This window comes from Pseudophryne corroboree, chromosome 8, assembly GCF_028390025.1.
Source record: "Pseudophryne corroboree isolate aPseCor3 chromosome 8, aPseCor3.hap2, whole genome shotgun sequence".
NCBI classification, from domain to species: Eukaryota; Metazoa; Chordata; class Amphibia; order Anura; family Myobatrachidae; genus Pseudophryne; species Pseudophryne corroboree.
The window spans coordinates 409239278-409258404 of NC_086451.1; the positions used below are offsets into that span (position 1 = coordinate 409239278).

The 19127-nt window shown below is 51.4% G+C and overlaps 1 protein-coding gene across 3 annotated transcripts in view; it reads left to right on the forward strand.

Moving 5' to 3' along the window:
- The window catches only part of TMEM91 (transmembrane protein 91), a 122947-nt gene that overhangs the window by 59383 nt on the left and 44437 nt on the right, over nt 1-19127 (forward strand). For all 3 annotated transcript variants that reach the window (XR_010183142.1, XM_063937836.1, XM_063937835.1), the window contains exon 2: nt 6371-7072. Coding sequence is in view for 2 of the 3 variants with exons in the window: in XM_063937836.1 (XP_063793906.1) it covers nt 6680-7072 (393 nt within the window). In the remaining variant the exon portion in view is untranslated. The remainder of the gene's footprint in view (nt 1-6370; nt 7073-19127) is intronic.

The window sequence follows — 19127 nt, forward strand, 5'->3', positions numbered from 1 at the left end:
GTCGACTCCTTACATAAAAAATTTGATGACATGCCAAATGCGGGACAGCCGGCTTCTCAGCTCGTGCCTGCCCAGACGTCTCAAAGGCCATCAGGGGCTCTAAAACGCCCGCTACCTCAGATGGCAGACACAGATGTCGACACGGATACTGATACCAGTGTCGACGACGAAGAGACTAATGTAATGTCCAATAGGGCCACTCGTTACATGATTGAGGCAATGAAAAATGTTTTACACATTTCTGATGTGACCCCAGGTACCACAAAAAAGGGTATTATGTTTGGGGAGAAAAAAACTACCAGTAGTTTTTCCCCCTTCTGAAGAATTAAATGAAGTGTGTGAAGTAGCGTGGGCTTGCCCAGAAAAAAAATTGGTAATTTCTAAAAAGTTACTAATGGCGTACCCTTTCCCGCCAGAGGATAGGTCACGTTGGGAAACACCCCCTAGGGTGGATAAAGCGCTTACACGCTTATCAAAAAAGGTGGCACTACCGTCTCCGGATACGGCCGCCCTAAAGGAACCTGCTGATAGAAAGCAGGAGGCTCTCCTGAAGGCTATATATACACACACTGGTATTATACTGAGACCAGCTATTGCTTCAGCATGGATGTGCAGTGCTGCAGCTGCGTGGTCAGATTCCCTGTCAGAAAACATTGACACCCTAGACAGGGACACTATATTGCTAAACATAGAGCATATTAAAGACGCTGTCTTATACATGAGAGATGCACAGAGGGATATTTGCCGGCTGGCATCAAAAATAAGTGCACTGTCCATTTCTGCCAGGAGAGGGTTATGGACTCGGCAGTGGACAGGTGATGCAGATTCTAAAAGGCACATGGAAGTTTTGCCTTATAAGGGTGAGGAGTTGTTCGGGGATGGTCTTTCAGACCTAGTGTCCACAGCAACGGCTGGGAAGTCAGCATTTTTACCACATGTCCCCTCACAACCAAAGAAAGCACCGTATTATCAGGTACAGTCCTTTCGTCCCCAAAAGAGCAAGCGGGGTAGAGGCGCGTCCTTTCTGCCCAGAGGCAGAGGTAGGGGAAAAAAGCTGCAGCATACAGCCAGTTCCCAGGAACAAAAGTCCTCCCCCGCTTCTTCTTCTAAGTCCGCCGCATGACGCTGGGTCTCAACAGGCGGAGCCAGGTACGGTGGGGGCCCGTCTCAAAAACTTCAGCAATCAGTGGGCTCGCTCACAAGTAGATCCCTGGATCCTTCAAGTGGTATCTCAGGGGTACAGGCTGGAATTCGAGACATTTCCCCCCCGCCGTTTCCTCAAATCTGCCTTGCCAACAACTCCCTCAGGCAGGGAGGCTGTGATAGAGGCAATTCACAAGCTGTATTCCCAGCAGGTAATAGTCAAGGTGCCCCTACTTCAACAATGACGGGGTTACTATTCCACAATGTTTGTGGTACCGAAACCGGACGGTTCGGTGAGACCCATTTTAAATTTGAAATCCTTGAACACATATATAAAAAAATTCAAGTTCAAGATGGAATCGCTCAGGGCGGTTATTGCAAGCCTGGAAGAGGGGGATTACATGGTATCACTGGACATCAAGGATGCTTACCTGCATGTCCCCATTTACCATCCTCACCAGGAGTACCTCAGATTTGTGGTACAGGATTGTCATTACCAATTCCAGACGTTGCCATTCGGCCTGTCCACGGCACCGAGGGTATTTACCAAGGTAATGGCCGAAATGATGATACTCCTTCGAAAAAAGGGAGTTTTAATTATCCCATACTTGGACGATCTCCTGATAAAGGCGAGGTCCAGGGAGCAGTTGTTTGTCGGCGTAGCACTATCTCAGGAGGTGCTACACCAGCACGGTTGGATTCTAAATATTCCAAAGTCACAGCTGGTTCCTGCGACACGTCTACTGTTCCTGGGGATGATTCTGGACACGGTCCAGAAAAAAGTGTTTCTCCCAGAGGAGAAAGCCAAGGAGCTGTCATCTCTAGTCAGAGGCCTCCTGAAACCAAAACAGGTGTCGGTGCATCACTGCACGCGAGTCCTGGGAAAGATGGTAGCTTCCTACGAAGCAATTCCATTCGGCAGGTTCCATGCCAGAACTTTTCAGTGGGACCTGTTGGACAAGTGGTCCGGATCGCATCTTCAGATGCATCGGTTGATAACCCTGTCTCCAAGGACCAGGGTATCTCTGCTGTGGTGGCTGCAAAGTGCTCATCTTCAAGAGGGCCGCAGATTCGGCATACAGGACTGGGTCCTGGTGACCACGGATGCCAGCCTTCGAGGCTGGGGGGCAGTCACACAGGGAAGAAACTTCCAAGGACTTTGGTCAAGTCAGGAGACTTCCCTACACATAAATGTTCTGGAACTGAGGGCCATTTACAATGCCCTAAGTCAGGCAAAACCCCTGCTTCAAAACCAGCCAGTTCTGATCCAGTCAGACAACATCACGGCAGTCGCCCATGTAAACCGACAGGGCAGCACAAGAAGCAGGACGGCGATGGCAGAAGCCACAAGGATTCTCCGATGGGCGAAAGTCACGTGTTAGCACTGTCAGCAGTGTTCATTCCGGGAGTGGACAACTGGGAAGCAAACTTCCTCAGCAGGCACGACCTCCACCCGGGAGAGTGAGGACTTCATCCAGAAGTCTTCCAACTGATTGTAAACCGTTGGGAAAGGCCACAGGTGGACATGATGGCGTCCCGCCTAAACAAAAATCTAGAAAAATATTGCGCCAGGTCAAGGGACCCTCAGGCGATAGCGGTAGACGCTTTAGTGACACCGTGGGTGTACCGGTCGGTTTATGTGTTCCCCCCTCTTCCTCTCATACCCAAGGTACTGAGGATAATAAGGAAAAGAGGAGTAAGAACTATACTCATTGTTCCGGATTGGCCAAGAAGAGCTTGGTACCCGGAACTTCAAGAATTGATCTCAGAGGACCCATGGCCTCTGCTGCTCAGACAGGCCGTGTCTGTTCCAAGACTTACCGCGGCTGCGTTTGAAGGCATGGCGGTTGAACACCGGATCCTAAAAGAAAAAGGTATTCCGGAGGAAGTCATTCCTACGCTCATTAAAGCTAGAAAAGATGTAACCGTACAACATTATCACCGCATATGGCGAAAATATGTTGCGTGGTGTGAGGCCAGGAAGGCCCCAACGGAGGAATTTCAGCTGGGTCGATTTCTGCACTTCCTACAGTCAGGGGTGACTATGGGCCTAAAACTGGGTTCCATTAAGGTCCAGATTTCGGCTCTGTCGATTTTTTTCCAAAAAGAACTGGCTTCACTGCCTGAAGTTCAGACATTTGTTAAGGGAGTGCTGCATATTCAGCCTCCTTTTGTGCCTCCAGTGGCACCGTGGGACCTCAACGTGGTGTTGGGTTTCCTGAAGTCACATTGGTTTGAGCCACTTAAAACCGTGGATTTAAAATATCTCACGTGGAAAGTGGTCATGCTTTTGGCCTTGGCTTCGGCTAGGCGAGTGTCAGAATTGGCGGCTTTGTCATGTAAAAGCCCCTATTTGATTTTCCATATGGATAGGGCAGAATTGAGGACTCGTCCCCAGTTTCTCCCTAAGGTGGTATCAGCTTTTCACTTGAACCAACCTATTGTTGTGCCTGCGGCTACTAGGGACTTGGAGGACTCCAAGTTACTGGACGTAGTCAGGGCCTTGAAAATTTATGTTTCCAGGACGGCTGGAGTCAGGAAGACTGACTCGCTATTTATCCTGTATGCACCCAACAAACTGGGTGCTCCTGCTTCGAAGCAGACTATTGCTCGCTGGATTTGTAGCACAATTCAGCTTGCGCATTCTGCGGCTAGCCTGCCGCAGCCTAAATCTGTAAAAGCCCATTCCACGAGGAAAGTGGGCTCTTCTTGGGCGGCTGCCCGAGGTGTCTCGGCTTTACAACTTTGCCGAGCTGCTACTTGGTCAGGGGCAAACACGTTTGCAAAATTCTACAAATTTGATACCCTGGCTGAGGAGGACCTTGAGTTCTCTCATTCGGTGCTGCAGAGTCATCCGCACTCTCCCGCCCGTTTGGGAGCTTTGGTATAATCCCCATGGTCCTTACGGAGTCCCAGCATCCACTTAGGACGTCAGAGAAAATAAGATTTTACTCACCGGTAAATCTATTTCTCGTAGTCCGTAGTGGATGCTGGGCGCCCGTCCCAAGTGCGGACTGTCTGCAATACTTGTATATAGTTATTGTTAACTAAAGGGTTATTGTTGAGCCATCTGTTGAGAGGCTCTGTTATGTTCATACTGTTAACTGGGTATAATATCACGAGTTATACGGTGTGATTGGTGTGGCTGGTATGAGTCTTACCCGGGATTCAAAATCCTTCCTTATTGTGTCAGCTCTTCCGGGCACAGTATCCTAACTGAGGTCTGGAGGAGGGTCATAGTGGGAGGAGCCAGTGCACACCAGTTAGTCCTAAAGCTTTCTTAGTTGTGCCCAGTCTCCTGCGGAGCCGCTATTCCCCATGGTCCTTACGGAGTCCCAGCATCCACTACGGACTACGAGAAATAGATTTACCGGTGAGTAAAATCTTATTTTTTGCGATGCATTCGCAATTGAATTACGATCGCATCGCGGGGTGGCACCACTCATGCTGGCCAGCTTTGCCCTGTGCTGGGTGGCCCCCAGCATCTGATTTTAGTGGTTGCATAGTTCTATTCTGGTGCTGAAACTTCATTACTGTGTTAAATTATTAGTATTACCATCCATGCTGCTCAAATAACTCATGATAGTAAGGGACTTGGGGCCTAATTCAGACCTGATCGTAGCAGCAAATTTGTTAGCAGTTGGGCAAAACCATGGCCCTCATTCCGAGTTGATCGGTCGCAAGGCGAATTTAGCAGAGTTACACACGCTAAGCCGCCGCCTACTGGGAGTGAATCTTAGCTTCTTAAAATTGCGACCGATGTATTCGCAATATTGCGATTACTAACTACTTAGCAGTTTCAGAGTAGCTCCAGACTTACTCTGCCTGTGCGATCAGTTCAGTGCTTGTCGTTCCTGGTTGACGTCACAAACACACCCAGCGTTCGCCCAGGCACTCCCACCGTTTCCCCGGCCACTCCTGCGTTTTTTCCGGAAACGGTAGCGTTTTCAGCCACACGCCCCTGAAACGCCGTGTTTCCGCCCAGTAACACCCATTTCCTGTCAATCACATTACGATCGCCGGAGCGAAGAAAAAGCCGTGAGTAAAAATACTATCTTCATAGTAAAGTTACTTGGCGCAGTCGCAGTGCGAACATTGCGCATGCGTACTAAGCGGATTTTCACTGCGATGCGATGAAAAATACCGAGCGAACAACTCGGAATGAGGGCCCATGTGCACTGCAGGGGGGGGGGGGGGGGGCAGATATAACGTGCAGAGAGAGAGTTAGATTTGGGTGGGTTATATTGTTTCTGTGCAGGGTAAATACTGGTTGCTTTATTTTTACACTGCAATTTAGATTTCAGTTTGAACACACCCCACCCAAATCTAACTCTCTCTGCACATGTTACATCTGCCCCACCTGCAGTGCACATGGTTTAGCCCATCTGCTAACAAAGTTGCTGCTACGATCAGGTCTGAATTAGGCCCTTTGGGGGTCATTCCGAGTTGATAGCACGTAGCAACTTTTTGCTGCTGGTGCGATCAACTAGACACCGCCTATGGGGGAGTGTATTTTAGCATAGCAGGGCTGCGATCGCTTGTGCAGCCCTGCTATGCTAAAAATGCTGCCTCCAAAAGTGTGCACTGTCCACCCCCTGATGTTCGTTATATAATCTTGTCCTGCAAAATTGCACCACCATGTTATGTTCCCTGTACAGAGTGAAATTCAGTGCTAGCACTGCGCTACTTCTCCATAGAAAACCCAGATCTATGCGTGTTCCTTCTCTCCCGTGAAAAGAAACAAATGCACGCTCCCTTCTCAGTCAGTGCCTTCTTACCACATTAACCCCTGAGCATATTCCTTTAAACACGTGTAAATGCATAATAGTAGGTGTATGGTGACGGCTTCACAAGAGAAAAGCGCTCTACACCTCCGCTTATAGTCATGTCATTGATGTGCAATGGTTTTTCCCCTTGGGTAAGAAACTACTGATGATTCCTACTGATGATTGAGCCGTTGTCTACGCTCATGCTTAGACTATGCCCGATTATTCGCATAGTGGGGCTGGCACTCACAATCGGGGGTCAGCCGCTGATTTTCACCATCAGTGGCCACCCATCGCTGATTAAATGAAGCAACGTCTTCATCAGACCATCAATGGTTGCTAACCAAACCATCAATGTTTGATGGCCAACCCTATCCATCTTTTCCAGTTTGCAAAAAAAGGCTTTTGTTTTATCATGATCCAGAATGAATTATTAACACTGTTTTCCTTTTTTCCCACAGTAAACAAGTGATAAATTATTAATTACTCTACGAAATAATGTACTGTTCCACCGTAATCCTCCGGCCACCTTCAGGGCATCTCTGCTTATCTGACCCCTCAAAATCCCATAATAACCAGAAGCCATGAAGAGTTTGTCAGCGGGAGATTGCACATTATTAAAGAACGATACAGAGAAATAGAGAGAAGTCACAAAGACGGAATATACGCGCTGAGTGCATGCCAAGGACGAAGCAATGACAAATAGCTTTACTTAGAGGATAATGGCTTCCACCAGAATCCCCTGGAGATCTCAGTAATAAAGATAAGTGATGGAGTGTCTTCATGAATTACAGCATCCCCTCCTGGAGAGGTCTATGGGAACAGGCATGCTTACCCCTCTCCTCTCTAAAGACAGTGGGGGAGGAGGATTTATTTGGAAATGTCTTCCACACCGATCCCAGCAGGGAGCAGAACTGACCCAGCAGTTTCTGGATCCGGGAAGCCTGCGTAGAACTGTGGATTCTGGGGTTGGAAGGGTTGCGGATGTCTCTTTCTGGAGGTCTGCAGATCCCCGGGTTTGGAGGGGAAAAGTCTATTCAGAGACAACTTTTGTGGATGCTCAGGGGAGCCCAGACATGTGCAAGAAGTTGTTGTACTCTCCAGAAAAGGACATTCATACAGTCTCTTGTGATGTAAAGGAAGAGGACGTTCTGGATCTGGAGGTAAGGGGATCATCATAGTGAAAATTCCTTGTGCGTGGCTGAGTGATTGGTGGACGGGGACATTTTGGATCCAGAGGTACACTAAGGGGATTGTCATAGTTTAGTGACAGGTGTCATAATTTAGTGACATTTCAGTATAGGGATGTGAGCAGTAGGGCAGGCTGGAGGTGTAGTTGGGATGACCGTCGTTTTGGATCCCGGCAGTCACCATACCAACGCCAGGACCCCGATCTCCAGATTGCCGGTGCTTGCCACAGGTCCTATTCCCACTCTGTGGGTGTCGTGGACACCCACGAGTGGGAATAGTTCCTGTTAGTCGCCATGCCGACTGTCAGGCTGTCCAATGCTCGGGATTCCGGGATCGGTCACATGACTACATGCCGTAGTGACAGCTGTGTATGTGGTCAGTATAGGAGAGTGAGCAGTAGGGCAGGCTGGAGGTGTAGTGACAGCTGTGTGTGTGGCCAGTATAGGAGAGTGAGCAGTAGGGCAGGCTGGAGGTGAAGTGACAGCTGTGTATGTGGTCAGTATAGGAGAGTGAGCAGTAGGGCAGGCTGGAGGTGTAGTGACGGGTGTGTGGCCAGTATAGGAGAGTGAACAGCAGGGCAGGCTGGAAGTGTAGTGACAGCTGTGTATGTGGCCAGTATAGGAGAGTGAGCAGTAGGGCAGGCTGGAAGTGTAGTGACAGCTGTGTATGTGGCCAGTATAGGAGAGTGAGCAGTAGGGCAGGCTGGAAGTGTAGTGACAGCTGTGTATGTGGTCAGTATAGGAGAGTGAGCAGTAGGGCAGGCTGGAAGTGTAGTGACAGCTGTGTATGTGGCCAGTATAGGAGAGTGAGCAGTAGGGCAGGCTGGAGGTGTAGTGACAGTAGTGTATGTGGTCAGTATAGGAGAGTGAGCAGTAGGGCAGGCTGGAGGTATAGTGACAGTAGTGTATGTGGTCAGTATAGGAGAGTGAGCAGTAGGGCAGGCTGGAGGTGTAGTGACAGCTGTGTGTGGTCAGTATAGGAGAGTGAGCACTAGGGAAGGCTGGAGGTGTAGTGACGGGTGTATGTGATCAGTATAGGAGAGTGAGCAGTAGGGCAGGCTGGAGGTGTAGTGACAGGGGTGTGTGATCAGTATAGGAGAGTGAGCAGTAGGGCAGGCTGGAGGTGTAGTGACAGCTGTGTATGTGGTCAGTATAGGAGAGTGAGCAGTAGGGCAGGCTGGAGGTGTAGTGACAGCTGTGTATGTGGTCAGTATAGGAGAGTGAGCAGTAGGGCAGGCTGGAGGTGTAGTGACATGGGTGTGTGGTCAGTATAGGAGAGTGAGCAGTAGGGCAGGCTGGAGGTGTAGTGACAGCTGTGTATGTGGTCAGTATAGGAGAGTGAGCAGTAGGGCAGGCTGGAGGTGTAGTGACAGGGGTGTGTGGTCAGTATAGTAGAGTGAGCAGTAGGGCAGGCTGGAGGTGTAGTGACAGCTGTGTGTGGGGTCAGTATAGGAGAGTGAGCAGTAGGGCAGGCTGGAGGTGTAGTGACAGCTGTGTATGTGGTCAGTATAGGAGAGTGAGCAGTAGGGCAGACTGGAGGTGTAGTGACAGGGGTGTGTGGTCAGTATAGGAGAGTGAGCAGTAGGGCAGGCTGGAGGTGTAGTGACAGCTGTGTGTGGGGTCAGTATAGGAGAGTGAGCAGTAGGGCAGGCTGGAGGTGTAGGGACAGGGGTCTATGGTCAGTATAGGAGAGTGAGCAGTAGGGCAGGCTGGAGGTGTAGTGACAGCTGTGTATGTGGTCAGTATAGGAGAGTGAGCAGTAGTGCAGGGCAGGCTGGAGGTGTGGTGACAGCTGTGTGTGTGGTCAGTATAGGAGAGTGAGCAGTAGGGCAGGCTGGAGGTGTAGGGACAGGGGTCTGTGGTCAGTATAGGAGAGTGAGCAGTAGGGCAGGCTGGAGGTGTAGTGACAGGGGTGTGTGGTCAGTATAGGAGAGTGAGCAGCAGGGCAGGCTGGAGGTGTAGTGACGGGTGTGTGGTCAGTATAGGAGAGTGAGCAGTAGGGCAGGCTGGAGGTGTAGTGACAGGGGTGTGTGGTCAGTATAGGAGAGTGAGCAGTAGGGCAGGCTGGAGATGTAGTGACAGATGTGTGTGTGGTCAGTATAGGAGAGTGAGCAGTAGGGCAGGCTGGAGGTGTAGTGACGGGTGTGTGTGGTCAGTATAGGAGAGTGAGCAGTAGGGCAGGTTGGAGGTGTAGTGACAGCTGTGTGTGTGGTCAGTATAGCAGAGTGAGCAGTAGGGCAGGCTGGAGGTGTAGTGACGGGTGTATGTGATCAGTATAGGAGAGTGAGCAGTAGGGCAGGCTGGAGGTGTAGTGACGGGTGTGTGTGGTCAGTATAGGAGAGTGAGCAGTAGGGCAGGCTGGAGGTGTAGTGACAGCTGTGTATGTGATCAGTATAGGAGAGTGAGCAGTAGGGCAGGCTGGAGGTGTAGTGACAGGGGTGTGTGATCAGTATAGGAGAGTGAGCAGTAGGGCAGGCTGGAGGTGTAGTGACAGCTGTGTGTGTGGCCAGTATAGGAGAGTGAGCAGTAGGGCAGGCTGGAGGTGTAGTGACAGGGGTGTATGTGGTCAGTATAGGAGAGTGAGCAGTAGGGCAGGCTGGAGGTGTAGTGACAGGGGTGTGTGTGTGGTCAGTATAGGAGAGTGAGCAGTAGGGCAGGCTGGAGGTGTAGTGACGGGTGTGTGGTCAGTATAGGAGAGTGAGCAGTAGGGCAGGCTGGAGGTATAGTGACAGGGGTGTGTGATCAGTATAGGAGAGTGAGCAGTAGGGCAGGCTGGAGGTATAGTGACAGGGGTGTGTGGTCAGTATAGGAGAGTGAGCAGTAGGGCAGGCTGGAGGTGTAGTGACAGGGGTGTGTGGTCAGTATAGGAGAGTGAGCAGTAGGGCAGGCTGGAGATGTAGTGACAGATGTGTGTGTGGTCAGTATAGGAGAGTGAGCAGTAGGGCAGGCTGGAGGTGTAGTGACGGGTGTGTGTGGTCAGTATAGGAGAGTGAGCAGTAGGGCAGGCTGGAGGTGTAGTGACAGCTGTGTGTGTGGTCAGTATAGCAGAGTGAGCAGTAGGGCAGGCTGGAGGTGTAGTGACAGCTGTGTGTGTGGTCAGTATAGGAGAGTGAGCAGTTGGGCAGGCTGGAGGTGTAGTGACGGGTATGTGATCAGTATAGTAGAGTGAGCAGTAGGGCAGGCTGAAGGTGTAGTGACAGGGTGTATGTGGTCAGTATAGCAGAGTGAGCAGTAGGGCAGGCTGAAGGTGTAGTGACGGGTGTATGTGGTCAGTATAGGAGAGTGAGCAGTAAGGCAGGCTGGAGGTATAGTGACAGGGGTGTGTGTTCAGTATAGGAGAGTGAGCAGTAGGGCAGGCTGGAGGTGTAGTGACAGCTGTGTGTGTGGTCAGTATAGGAGAGTGAGCAGTAGGGCAGGCTGGAGGTGTAGTGACGGGTGTTTGGTCAGTATAGGAGAGTGAGCAGTAGGGCAGGCTGGAGGTGTGGTGACAGCTGTGTGTGTGGTCAGTATAGGAGAGTGAGCAGTAGGGCAGGCTGGAGGTGTAGGGACAGGGGTCTGTGGTCAGTATAGGAGAGTGAGCAGTAGGGCAGGCTGGAGGTGTAGTGACAGGGGTGTGTGATCAGTATAGGAGAGTGAGCAGTAGGGCAGGCTGGAGATGTAGTGACAGATGTGTGTGTGGTCAGTATAGGAGAGTGAGCAGTAGGGCAGGCTGGAGGTATAGTGACAGGGGTGTATGTGGTCAGTATAGGAGAGTGAGCAGTAGGGCAGGCTAGAGGTGTAGTGACAGGGGTGTATGTGGTCAGTATAGGAGAGTGAGCAGTAGGGCAGGCTGGAGGTGTAATGACAGCTGTGTGTGGTCAGTATAGGAGAGTGAGCAGTAGGGCAGGCTGGAGGTGTAGTGACGGGTGTGTGGTCAGTATAGGAGAGTGAGCAGTAGGGCAGGCTGGAGGTGTAGTGACAGCTGTGTATGTGGTCAGTATAGGGATGTGAGCAGTAGGGCAGGCTGGAGGTGTAGTGACGGGTGTGTGGTCAGTATAGGAGAGAGAGCAGTATGGCAGGCTGGAGGTGTAGTGACAGCTGTGTATGTGGTCAGTATAGGAGAGTGAGCAGTAGGGCAGGCTGGAGGTGTAGTGACGGGTGTGTGGTCAGTATAGGAGAGAGAGCAGTATGGCAGGCTGGAGGTGTAGTGACAGCTGTGTATGTGGTCAGTATAGGAGAGTGAGCAGTAGGGCAGGCTGGAGGTGTAGTGACGGGTGTGTGGTCAGTATAGGAGAGTGAGCAGTAGGGCAGGCTGGAGGTGTAGTGACAGGGGTGTATGTGGTCAGTATAGCAGAGTGAGCAGTAGGGCAGGCTGAAGGTGTAGTGACGGGTGTATGTGGTCAGTATAGGAGAGTGAGCAGTAGGGCAGGCTGGAGGTGTAGTGACGGGTGTGTGTGGTCAGTATAGGAGAGTGAGCAGTAGGGCAGGCTGGAGGTGTAGTGACAGCTGTGCATGTGGTCAGTATAGGAGAATGAGCAGTAAGGCAGTAGGGCAGGCTGGAGGTGTAGTGACAGGGGTGTGTGATCAGTATAGGAGAGTGAACAGTAGGGCAGGCTGGAGGTATAGTGACAGGGGTGTGTGTGGTCAGTATAGGAGAGTGAGCAGTAGGGCAGGCTGGAGGTGTAGTGACAGGGGTGTGTGTGGTCAGTATAGGAGAGTGAGCAGTAGGGCAGGCTGGAGGTGTAGTGACAGGGGTGTGTGTGTGATCAGTATAGGAGAGTGAACAGTAGGGCAGGCTGGAGGTGTAGTGACAGGGGTGTTTGTGGTCGTATAGGAGAGTGAGCAGTAGGGCAGGCTGGAGGTGTAGGGACAGGGGTGTGTGGTCAGTATAGGAGAGTGAGCAGTAGGGCAGGCTGGAGGTGTAGTGACGGGTGTGTGGTCAGTATAGGAGAGAGAGCAGTATGGCAGGCTGGAGGTGTAGTGACAGCTGTGTATGTGGTCAGTATAGGAGAGTGAGCAGTAGGGCAGGCTGGAGGTGTAGTGACGGGTGTGTGGTCAGTATAGGAGAGAGAGCAGTAGGGCAGGCTGGAGGTGTAGTGACAGGGGTGTATGTGGTCAGTATAGCAGAGTGAGCAGTAGGACAGGCTGAAGGTGTAGTGACGGGTGTATGTGGTTAGTATAGGAGAGTGAGCAGTAGGGCAGGCTGGAGGTGTAGTGACAGGGGTGTGTGTGGTCAGTATAGGAGAGTGAGCAGTAGGGCAGGCTGGAGGTGTAGTGACAGCTGTGCATGTGGTCAGTATAGGAGAATGAGCAGTAAGGCAGTAGGGCAGGCTGGAGGTGTAGTGACAGGGGTGTGTGTGGTCAGTATAGGAGAGTGAGCAGTAGGGCAGGCTGGAGGTGTAGTGACAGGGGTGTGTGTGGTCAGTATAGGAGAGTGAGCAGTAGGGCAGGCTGGAGGTGTAGTGACAGGGGTGTGTGTGTGATCAGTATAGGAGAGTGAACAGTAGGGCAGGCTGGAGGTGTAGTGACAGGGGTGTATTTGGTCGTATAGGAGAGTGAGCAGTAGGGCAGGCTGGAGGTGTAGGGACAGGGGTGTGTGGTAAATATAGGAGAGTGAGCAGTAGGGCAGGCTGGAGGTGTGGTGACGGGTGTGTGGTCAGTATAGGAGAGTGAGCAGTAGGGCAGGCTGGAGGTGTAGTGACAGCTGGATATGTGGTCAATATAGGAGAGTGAGCAGTACGGCAGGCTGGAGGTGCAGTGACAGGGCTGTGTGGTCGCTATAGGAGAGTGAGCAGTAGGGCAGGCTGGAGGTGTAGTGACGGGTGTTTGGTCAGTATAGTAGAGAGAGCAGTAGGGCAGGCTGGAGGTATAGTGACAGCTGTGTATGTGGTCAGTATAGGAGAGTGAGCAGTAGGGCAGGCTAGAGGTGTAGTGACAGGCAGTGGCGTGCGGTGAGGTCAGTGGCTGGTGAGGCACTACCATAATGTCCGCCGAATCCTGGCGATGACCCCTACCGCTGCCGAGCCAATGCCCGCTACTGCCTCTGAGCCGCTGCCACCGCCAATGGCTTACAAACTCGGCCACCATCAACTGACCCAGCCCTCCACCACTAATTTGCATCACAGTCCGATGCCGCCAATGCCCGCTGCCTGCCTGCTGATCATAAAAAAATAAAAATTAGTGTTTGGGACTGGGAAGGGAGTGGGAGGAGGACATGAATGCAATTTTGTTGTCCAGGGCTTCCAGTAACTTGATGTAAAAAAAAAAATGCGTGAGGTCCCCCCTCCTAAGTATAACCAGCCTCGGGCTCTTTGAGCCAGTCCTGGTTGTTTAAATACTGGGGGGAAAATTGGACAGGGGTTCCCTGTATTTAGACAACCAGCACCAGGCTCTTAGTCCGGTCCTGGTTCCAAAAATATGGGGGACAAAAGATGTAGGGGTCCCCTGTATTTTTAAAACCAGCACCGGGCTCCACTAGCCAGGGACATAATGCCACAGCCGGGGGACACATTTATGTAGGTCCCTGCGGCCGTGCCATTACCCCCCCCCCCCAACTAGTCACTCCTAGCCGGGGTTCCCTGGAGGAATGGGGACCCCTTAAATCAAGGTGTCCCCCCCCCTCCAGACACCCAAGGGCCAGGGGTGAAGCCCGAGGCTGTCCCCAACACCCCTGGGCGGTGGGTGCCGGGCTGATAGCCATGTGTGTAAAAAAAAGAATATTGTTTTTTTGTTGTGGAACTACAAGGGCCAGCAAGCCTCCCCCGCTTGCTGGTACTTGGAGAACCTCAAGTACCAGCATGCGGGGAAATAATGGGTCCGCTGGTACCTGTAGTTCTACAACAAAAAAAATACCCAAATAAAAACACAACACACACACACCGTGAAAGTAAAATTTTATTATAACACACTTACACACTCACACATACTTACCTAAATCCCACGCCGGTCACGTCCACTTGTCCAGTAGAATCCAATAGGGGGACCTGTAAAAATGAGAGAGATTACTAACCCACATCCCACGCCGGTCACGTCCACTTGTCCAGTAGAATCCAATACCTGGAAAATAAGTAAGTTACACATAAATGCTTCAATCCACAGGAGGGGGGGAGAGGAGAGAGAGGGGGGGGAGGGAGAGAGAGAGAGAGAGGGGGGGGGGGGGGGGGAGAGGGAGGGAGAGAGAGAGAGAGACCAAAAAACAAAACAAAAAACCTGCCTGTATGCGGACGGAGCAGCGGCAGCCGGAGAGAGCCGCACAGAGTACAAGTGGCTGTCAGCGGGAGGGGAGGACGGAGCCGCCGGACTCTGGCAGGTGAGACGTCTGGTGCTTGTGTGCGGGAGGAGGGGACGGAGCCGGCGGAGCATGACAGGGGAGAGCAGCAGTCACTGCAGACCCACCGCTGCTGCTGCTCCCGTCCCAACTTCTGCCTCCCGCCGCGTCTTGGTGATTGGACAGCGGATCCAGTGCTGGATCCGCAGTCCAATCACAGCTGCCTCGCTGACATGGGGGTGGTGTCCCTGTCAGCGAGGCACTTTTTTCAGTGCCGCTTTGCAACTGTTTTTCAATGGGCTTTTACAGCCCAGTGCTAGGCTCCGCCCCCCGCTCTCTCCCCGTTCCTATTCTGTATGGGAGGCACTGCTAACAGTGCCTCCCAAAGTAATTTTACAAAAAAAAATATATATGGCATTACATAAGGAAGATAGTTATGACATAGAATATGTGTCATAAGTATCTTTTATGTATTCTTTCTCTGACGTCCTAGTGGATGCTGGGGACTCCGTAAGGACCATGGGGAATAGCGGCTCCGCAGGAGACTGGGCACAGCTAAGAAAGATTTAGGACTACCTGGTGTGCACTGGCTCCTCCCACTATGACCCTCCTCCAGACCTCAGTTAGAATCCTGTGCCCGGCTGAGCTGGATGCACACTAGGGGCTCTCCTGAGCTCCTAGAAAGAAAGTATATTTTAGGTTTTTTATTTTACAGTGAGATCTGCTGGCAACAGACTCACTGCAGCGAGGGACTAAGGGGAGAAGAAGCGAACCTACCTAACTGGTGGTAGTTTGGGCTTCTTAGGCTACTGGACACCATTAGCTCCAGAGGGATCGACCGCATGGAACCGGCCATTGATGTTCGGTCCCAGAGCCGCGCCGCCGGCCCCCTTACAGAGCCAGAAGCAAGAAGAGTCCGGAAAATCGGCGGCAGAAGACATCAGTCTTCACCAAGGTAGCGCACAGCACTGCAGCTGTGCGCCATTGCTCCTCATACACACTTCACACTCCGGTCACTGAGGGTGCAGGGCGCTGGGGGGGCGCCCTGAGCAGCAAAAAAAACACCTTGGCTGGCAAATATATCACAATATATAGCCCCAGAGGCTATATATGTGATAAATACCCCTGCCAGAATCCATAAAAAAGCGGGGGGGAAGTCAGCGAAAAAGGGGCGGAGCTATCTCCCTCAGCACACTGGCGCCATTTTCTCTTCACAGTGCAGCTGGAAGACAGCTCCCCAGGCTCTCCCCTGTAGTTTTCAGGCTCAAAGGGTTAAAAAGAGAGGGGGGGCACTAAATTTAGGCGCAATATTGTTTATACAAGCAGCTATTGGGGGAAAAATCACTCAGTTATAGTGTTAATCCCTGCATTATATAGCGCTCTGGTGTGTGCTGGCATACTCTCTCTCTGTCTCCCTAAAGGACTTTGTGGAAGGGTCCTGTCCTCAGTCAGAGCATTCCCTGTGTGTGTGCTGTGTGTCGGTACGGCTGTGTCGACATGTGGGATGAGGAAGGTTACGTGGAGGTGGAGCAGAGGCCGATAAATGGGATGTCGTCCCCTGTGGGGCCGACACCAGAGTGGATGGATAGGTGGAAGGTATTAACCGACAATGTCAACTCCTTACAAGGCTGGATGACGTAAAACAGCTGTGGGACAGCCGGCTTCTCAGCCCGCGCCTGCCCAGGCGTCTCAAAGGCCATCAGGGGCTCAAAAAAACGCCCGTTACCTCAGATGGCAGACACAGATGTCGACACGGAGTCTGACTCCAGTGTCGACGAGGTTGAGACATATACACTATCCACTAGGAACATCCATTACATGATCTCGGCAATGAAAAATGTGTTACGCATTTCTGACATGAACCCAAGTGCCACATAAAAGGGGTTTTATTTTTGGGGAGAAAAAGCAGCCAGTGTTTTGTTCCCCCATCAGATGAATGAATGAAGTGTGTAAAGTAGCGTGGGTTCCCCCAATAAGAAACTGGTAATTTCTAAAAAGTTACTGAGGGCGTACCCTTTCCCGCCAGAGGATAGGTCACGTTGGGAGATATCCCTTAGGGTGGATAAGGCGCTCACACGTTTGTCAAAAAAGGTGTCACTGCCGTCTTAGGATACGGCCACCTTGAAGGAGCCTGCTGATAAAAAACAGGAGACTATCCTGAAGTCTGTATATACACACTCAGGTTATATACTGAGACCTGCAATTGCCTCAGCATAAATAGTGCTGCTGCAGCGTGGTCTGATACCCTGTCAGATAATATTAATACTCTAAGACAGGGATAATAGTTTGCTAACATAGAGCATATTAAAGACGTCGTCTTATATATAAAGGATGCACAGAGGGATATTTGCCGTCTGGCATCCAGAATAAATGCAATGTCCATTCTGCCAGGAGGGTATTAGAAACCCGGCAGTGGACAGGTGATGCAATGCTGCCTATAAAAGGCACATGGAGATTCTGCCTTATAAGGGTGAGGAATTGTTTGGGGATGGTCTCTGGGACCTCGTATCCACAGCAACAGCTGGGAAGAATTTTTTTTTACCTCAGGTTTCCTCACAGCCTAAGAAAGCACCGTATTTTCAGGTACAGTCCTTTCGGCTTCAGAAAAGCTAGCGGGTCAAAGGCGCTTCCTTTCTGCACAGAGACAAGGGAAGAAGGAAAAAGCTGCACCAGCAGCCAGTTCCCAGGATCAAAAATCTTCCCCCGCTTCCTCTGAGTCCACCGCTTGACGTTGGGGCTCCACAGGTGGAGACAGGTGCGGTAGGGGCGCGTCTCGGGAACTTCAGGGACCAGTGGGTTTGCCCACAGGTGGATCCCTAGGTTCTGCAAATAGTATCACAGGGATACAGGCTGGAGTTCGAGGCGACTCCCCCTCGCCGTTACCTCACCTCAGCCTTGCCTGCTGCCCTCGGAGAAAGGTAGTACTGGCGGCAATTCACAAGCTGCACTTCCAGCAGGTGAAATCAAGGTACCCCTCCTTCAACAAGGCCGGGGTTACTATTTCAAAATGTTGTGGTACCGAAACCAGACGGTTCGGTGAGACCCATTCTAAAATTGAAAGCCTTGAACACTTATATACGAAGGTTCAAGTTCGAAATGGAATCGCTCAGGGCGATTATTGCAAGTCTGGAGAATTTCATGGTATCACTGGACATCAAGGATGCTTACCTGCATGTCCCTATTTACCCTCTTCACCAGGAGTACCTCAAAATTGTGGTACAGGATTGTCATTACCAATTCCAGACGTTGCCGTTGGTCTGTCCCCGGCACCGAGGTATTTACCAAGGTAATGGCCGAAATAATTATCCCGTACTTGGACGATCTCCTTATAAAGGCGAGGTCCAGGGAGCAGTTGTTCGGCGGAGTAGCACTATCTCGGGAAGTGCTACAACAGCACGGCTGGATTCTGAATATCCAAAGTCGCAGCTGGTTCCTACGACGCGTCTACTGTTCCTGAGTATGGTTCTGGACACAGAACAGGATAAAAAGGGTTTCTCCCGGAGGAGAAGTCCAAGGAGTTGTCGTCTCGAGACAGAGACCTCCTAATACTTATACAGGTGTCGGTGCATCGATGCACGCGAGCCCTGGGAAGGATGGTAGCTTCTTACAAAGAAATTCCATTCGCCAGGTCCCATACAAGTATTTTCCAGTGGGATCTGTTGGACATGTGGTCCGGGTCGCATCTTCAGATGCATCGGCGGATAACCCTGTCTCCAAGGGCCAGGGTGTCGCTGTTGTGGTGGCTGCATAGTGCTCATCTTCTAGGGGGCCGCAGATTCGGCATACAGGACTGGGTCCTGGTGACCACGGATGCCAGCCTTCGAGGCTGGGGGGCAGTCACACAGGGAAGAAACTTCCAAGGCTATGGAAAAGTCAGGAGACTTCCCTACACATAAATATTCTGGAACTAAGGGCCATTTACAATGCCCTATATCAGGCTAGACCCCTGCTTCAACACCGGCCGGTGCTGATCCAGTCAGACAACATCACGGCAGTCGCTCATGTAAACGACAGGGCGGCACAAGAAGCAGGATGGCGATGGCAGAAGCCACAAGGATTCTCCGATGGGCGGAAAATCATGTGTTAGCACTGTCATCAGTGTTCATTCCCGGAGTGGACAACTGAGAAGCAGACTTTCTCAGAAGACACGACCTCCACCCGGGAGAGTGGGGACTTCATCCAGAAGTCTTCCAAATGATTGTACACCGTTGGGAAAGGCCACAGGTGGACATGATGGCGTCCCGCCTCAACTAAAAGTTACAAAGATATTGCGCCAGGTCAAGGACCCTCAGGCGATAGCTGTGGACGCTCTGGTAACACCGTGGGTGTACCAGTCGGTGTATGTGTTCCCTTCTCTGCCTCTCTTACCCAGGGTAATGAGAATAATAAGAAGGAGAGGAGTAAGAACTATACTCATTGTTCCGGGTGGGCCAAGAAGAGCTTGGTAACCAGAACTCCAAGAATTGATCTCAGAGGACCCATGGCCTCTGCCGCTCAGACAGGACCTGCTGCAGCAGGGGGCCTGTCTGTTCCAAGACGTACCGCGGCTGCGTTGGACGGCATGGCGGTTGAACGCCGGATCCTGAAGGAAAAGGGAATTCCGGAGGAAGTTATCCCTACGCTTTTTAAAGCTAGGAAAGAAGTGAACGCTAACCATTATCACCGCATATGGCGGAAATATGTTGCGTACTGTGAGGCCAGGAAGGCCCCAAAGGAGAAATTTCAGCTAGGTCGATTTCTGCACTTCCTACAGTCAGAGGTGACTATGGGCCTACAATTGGG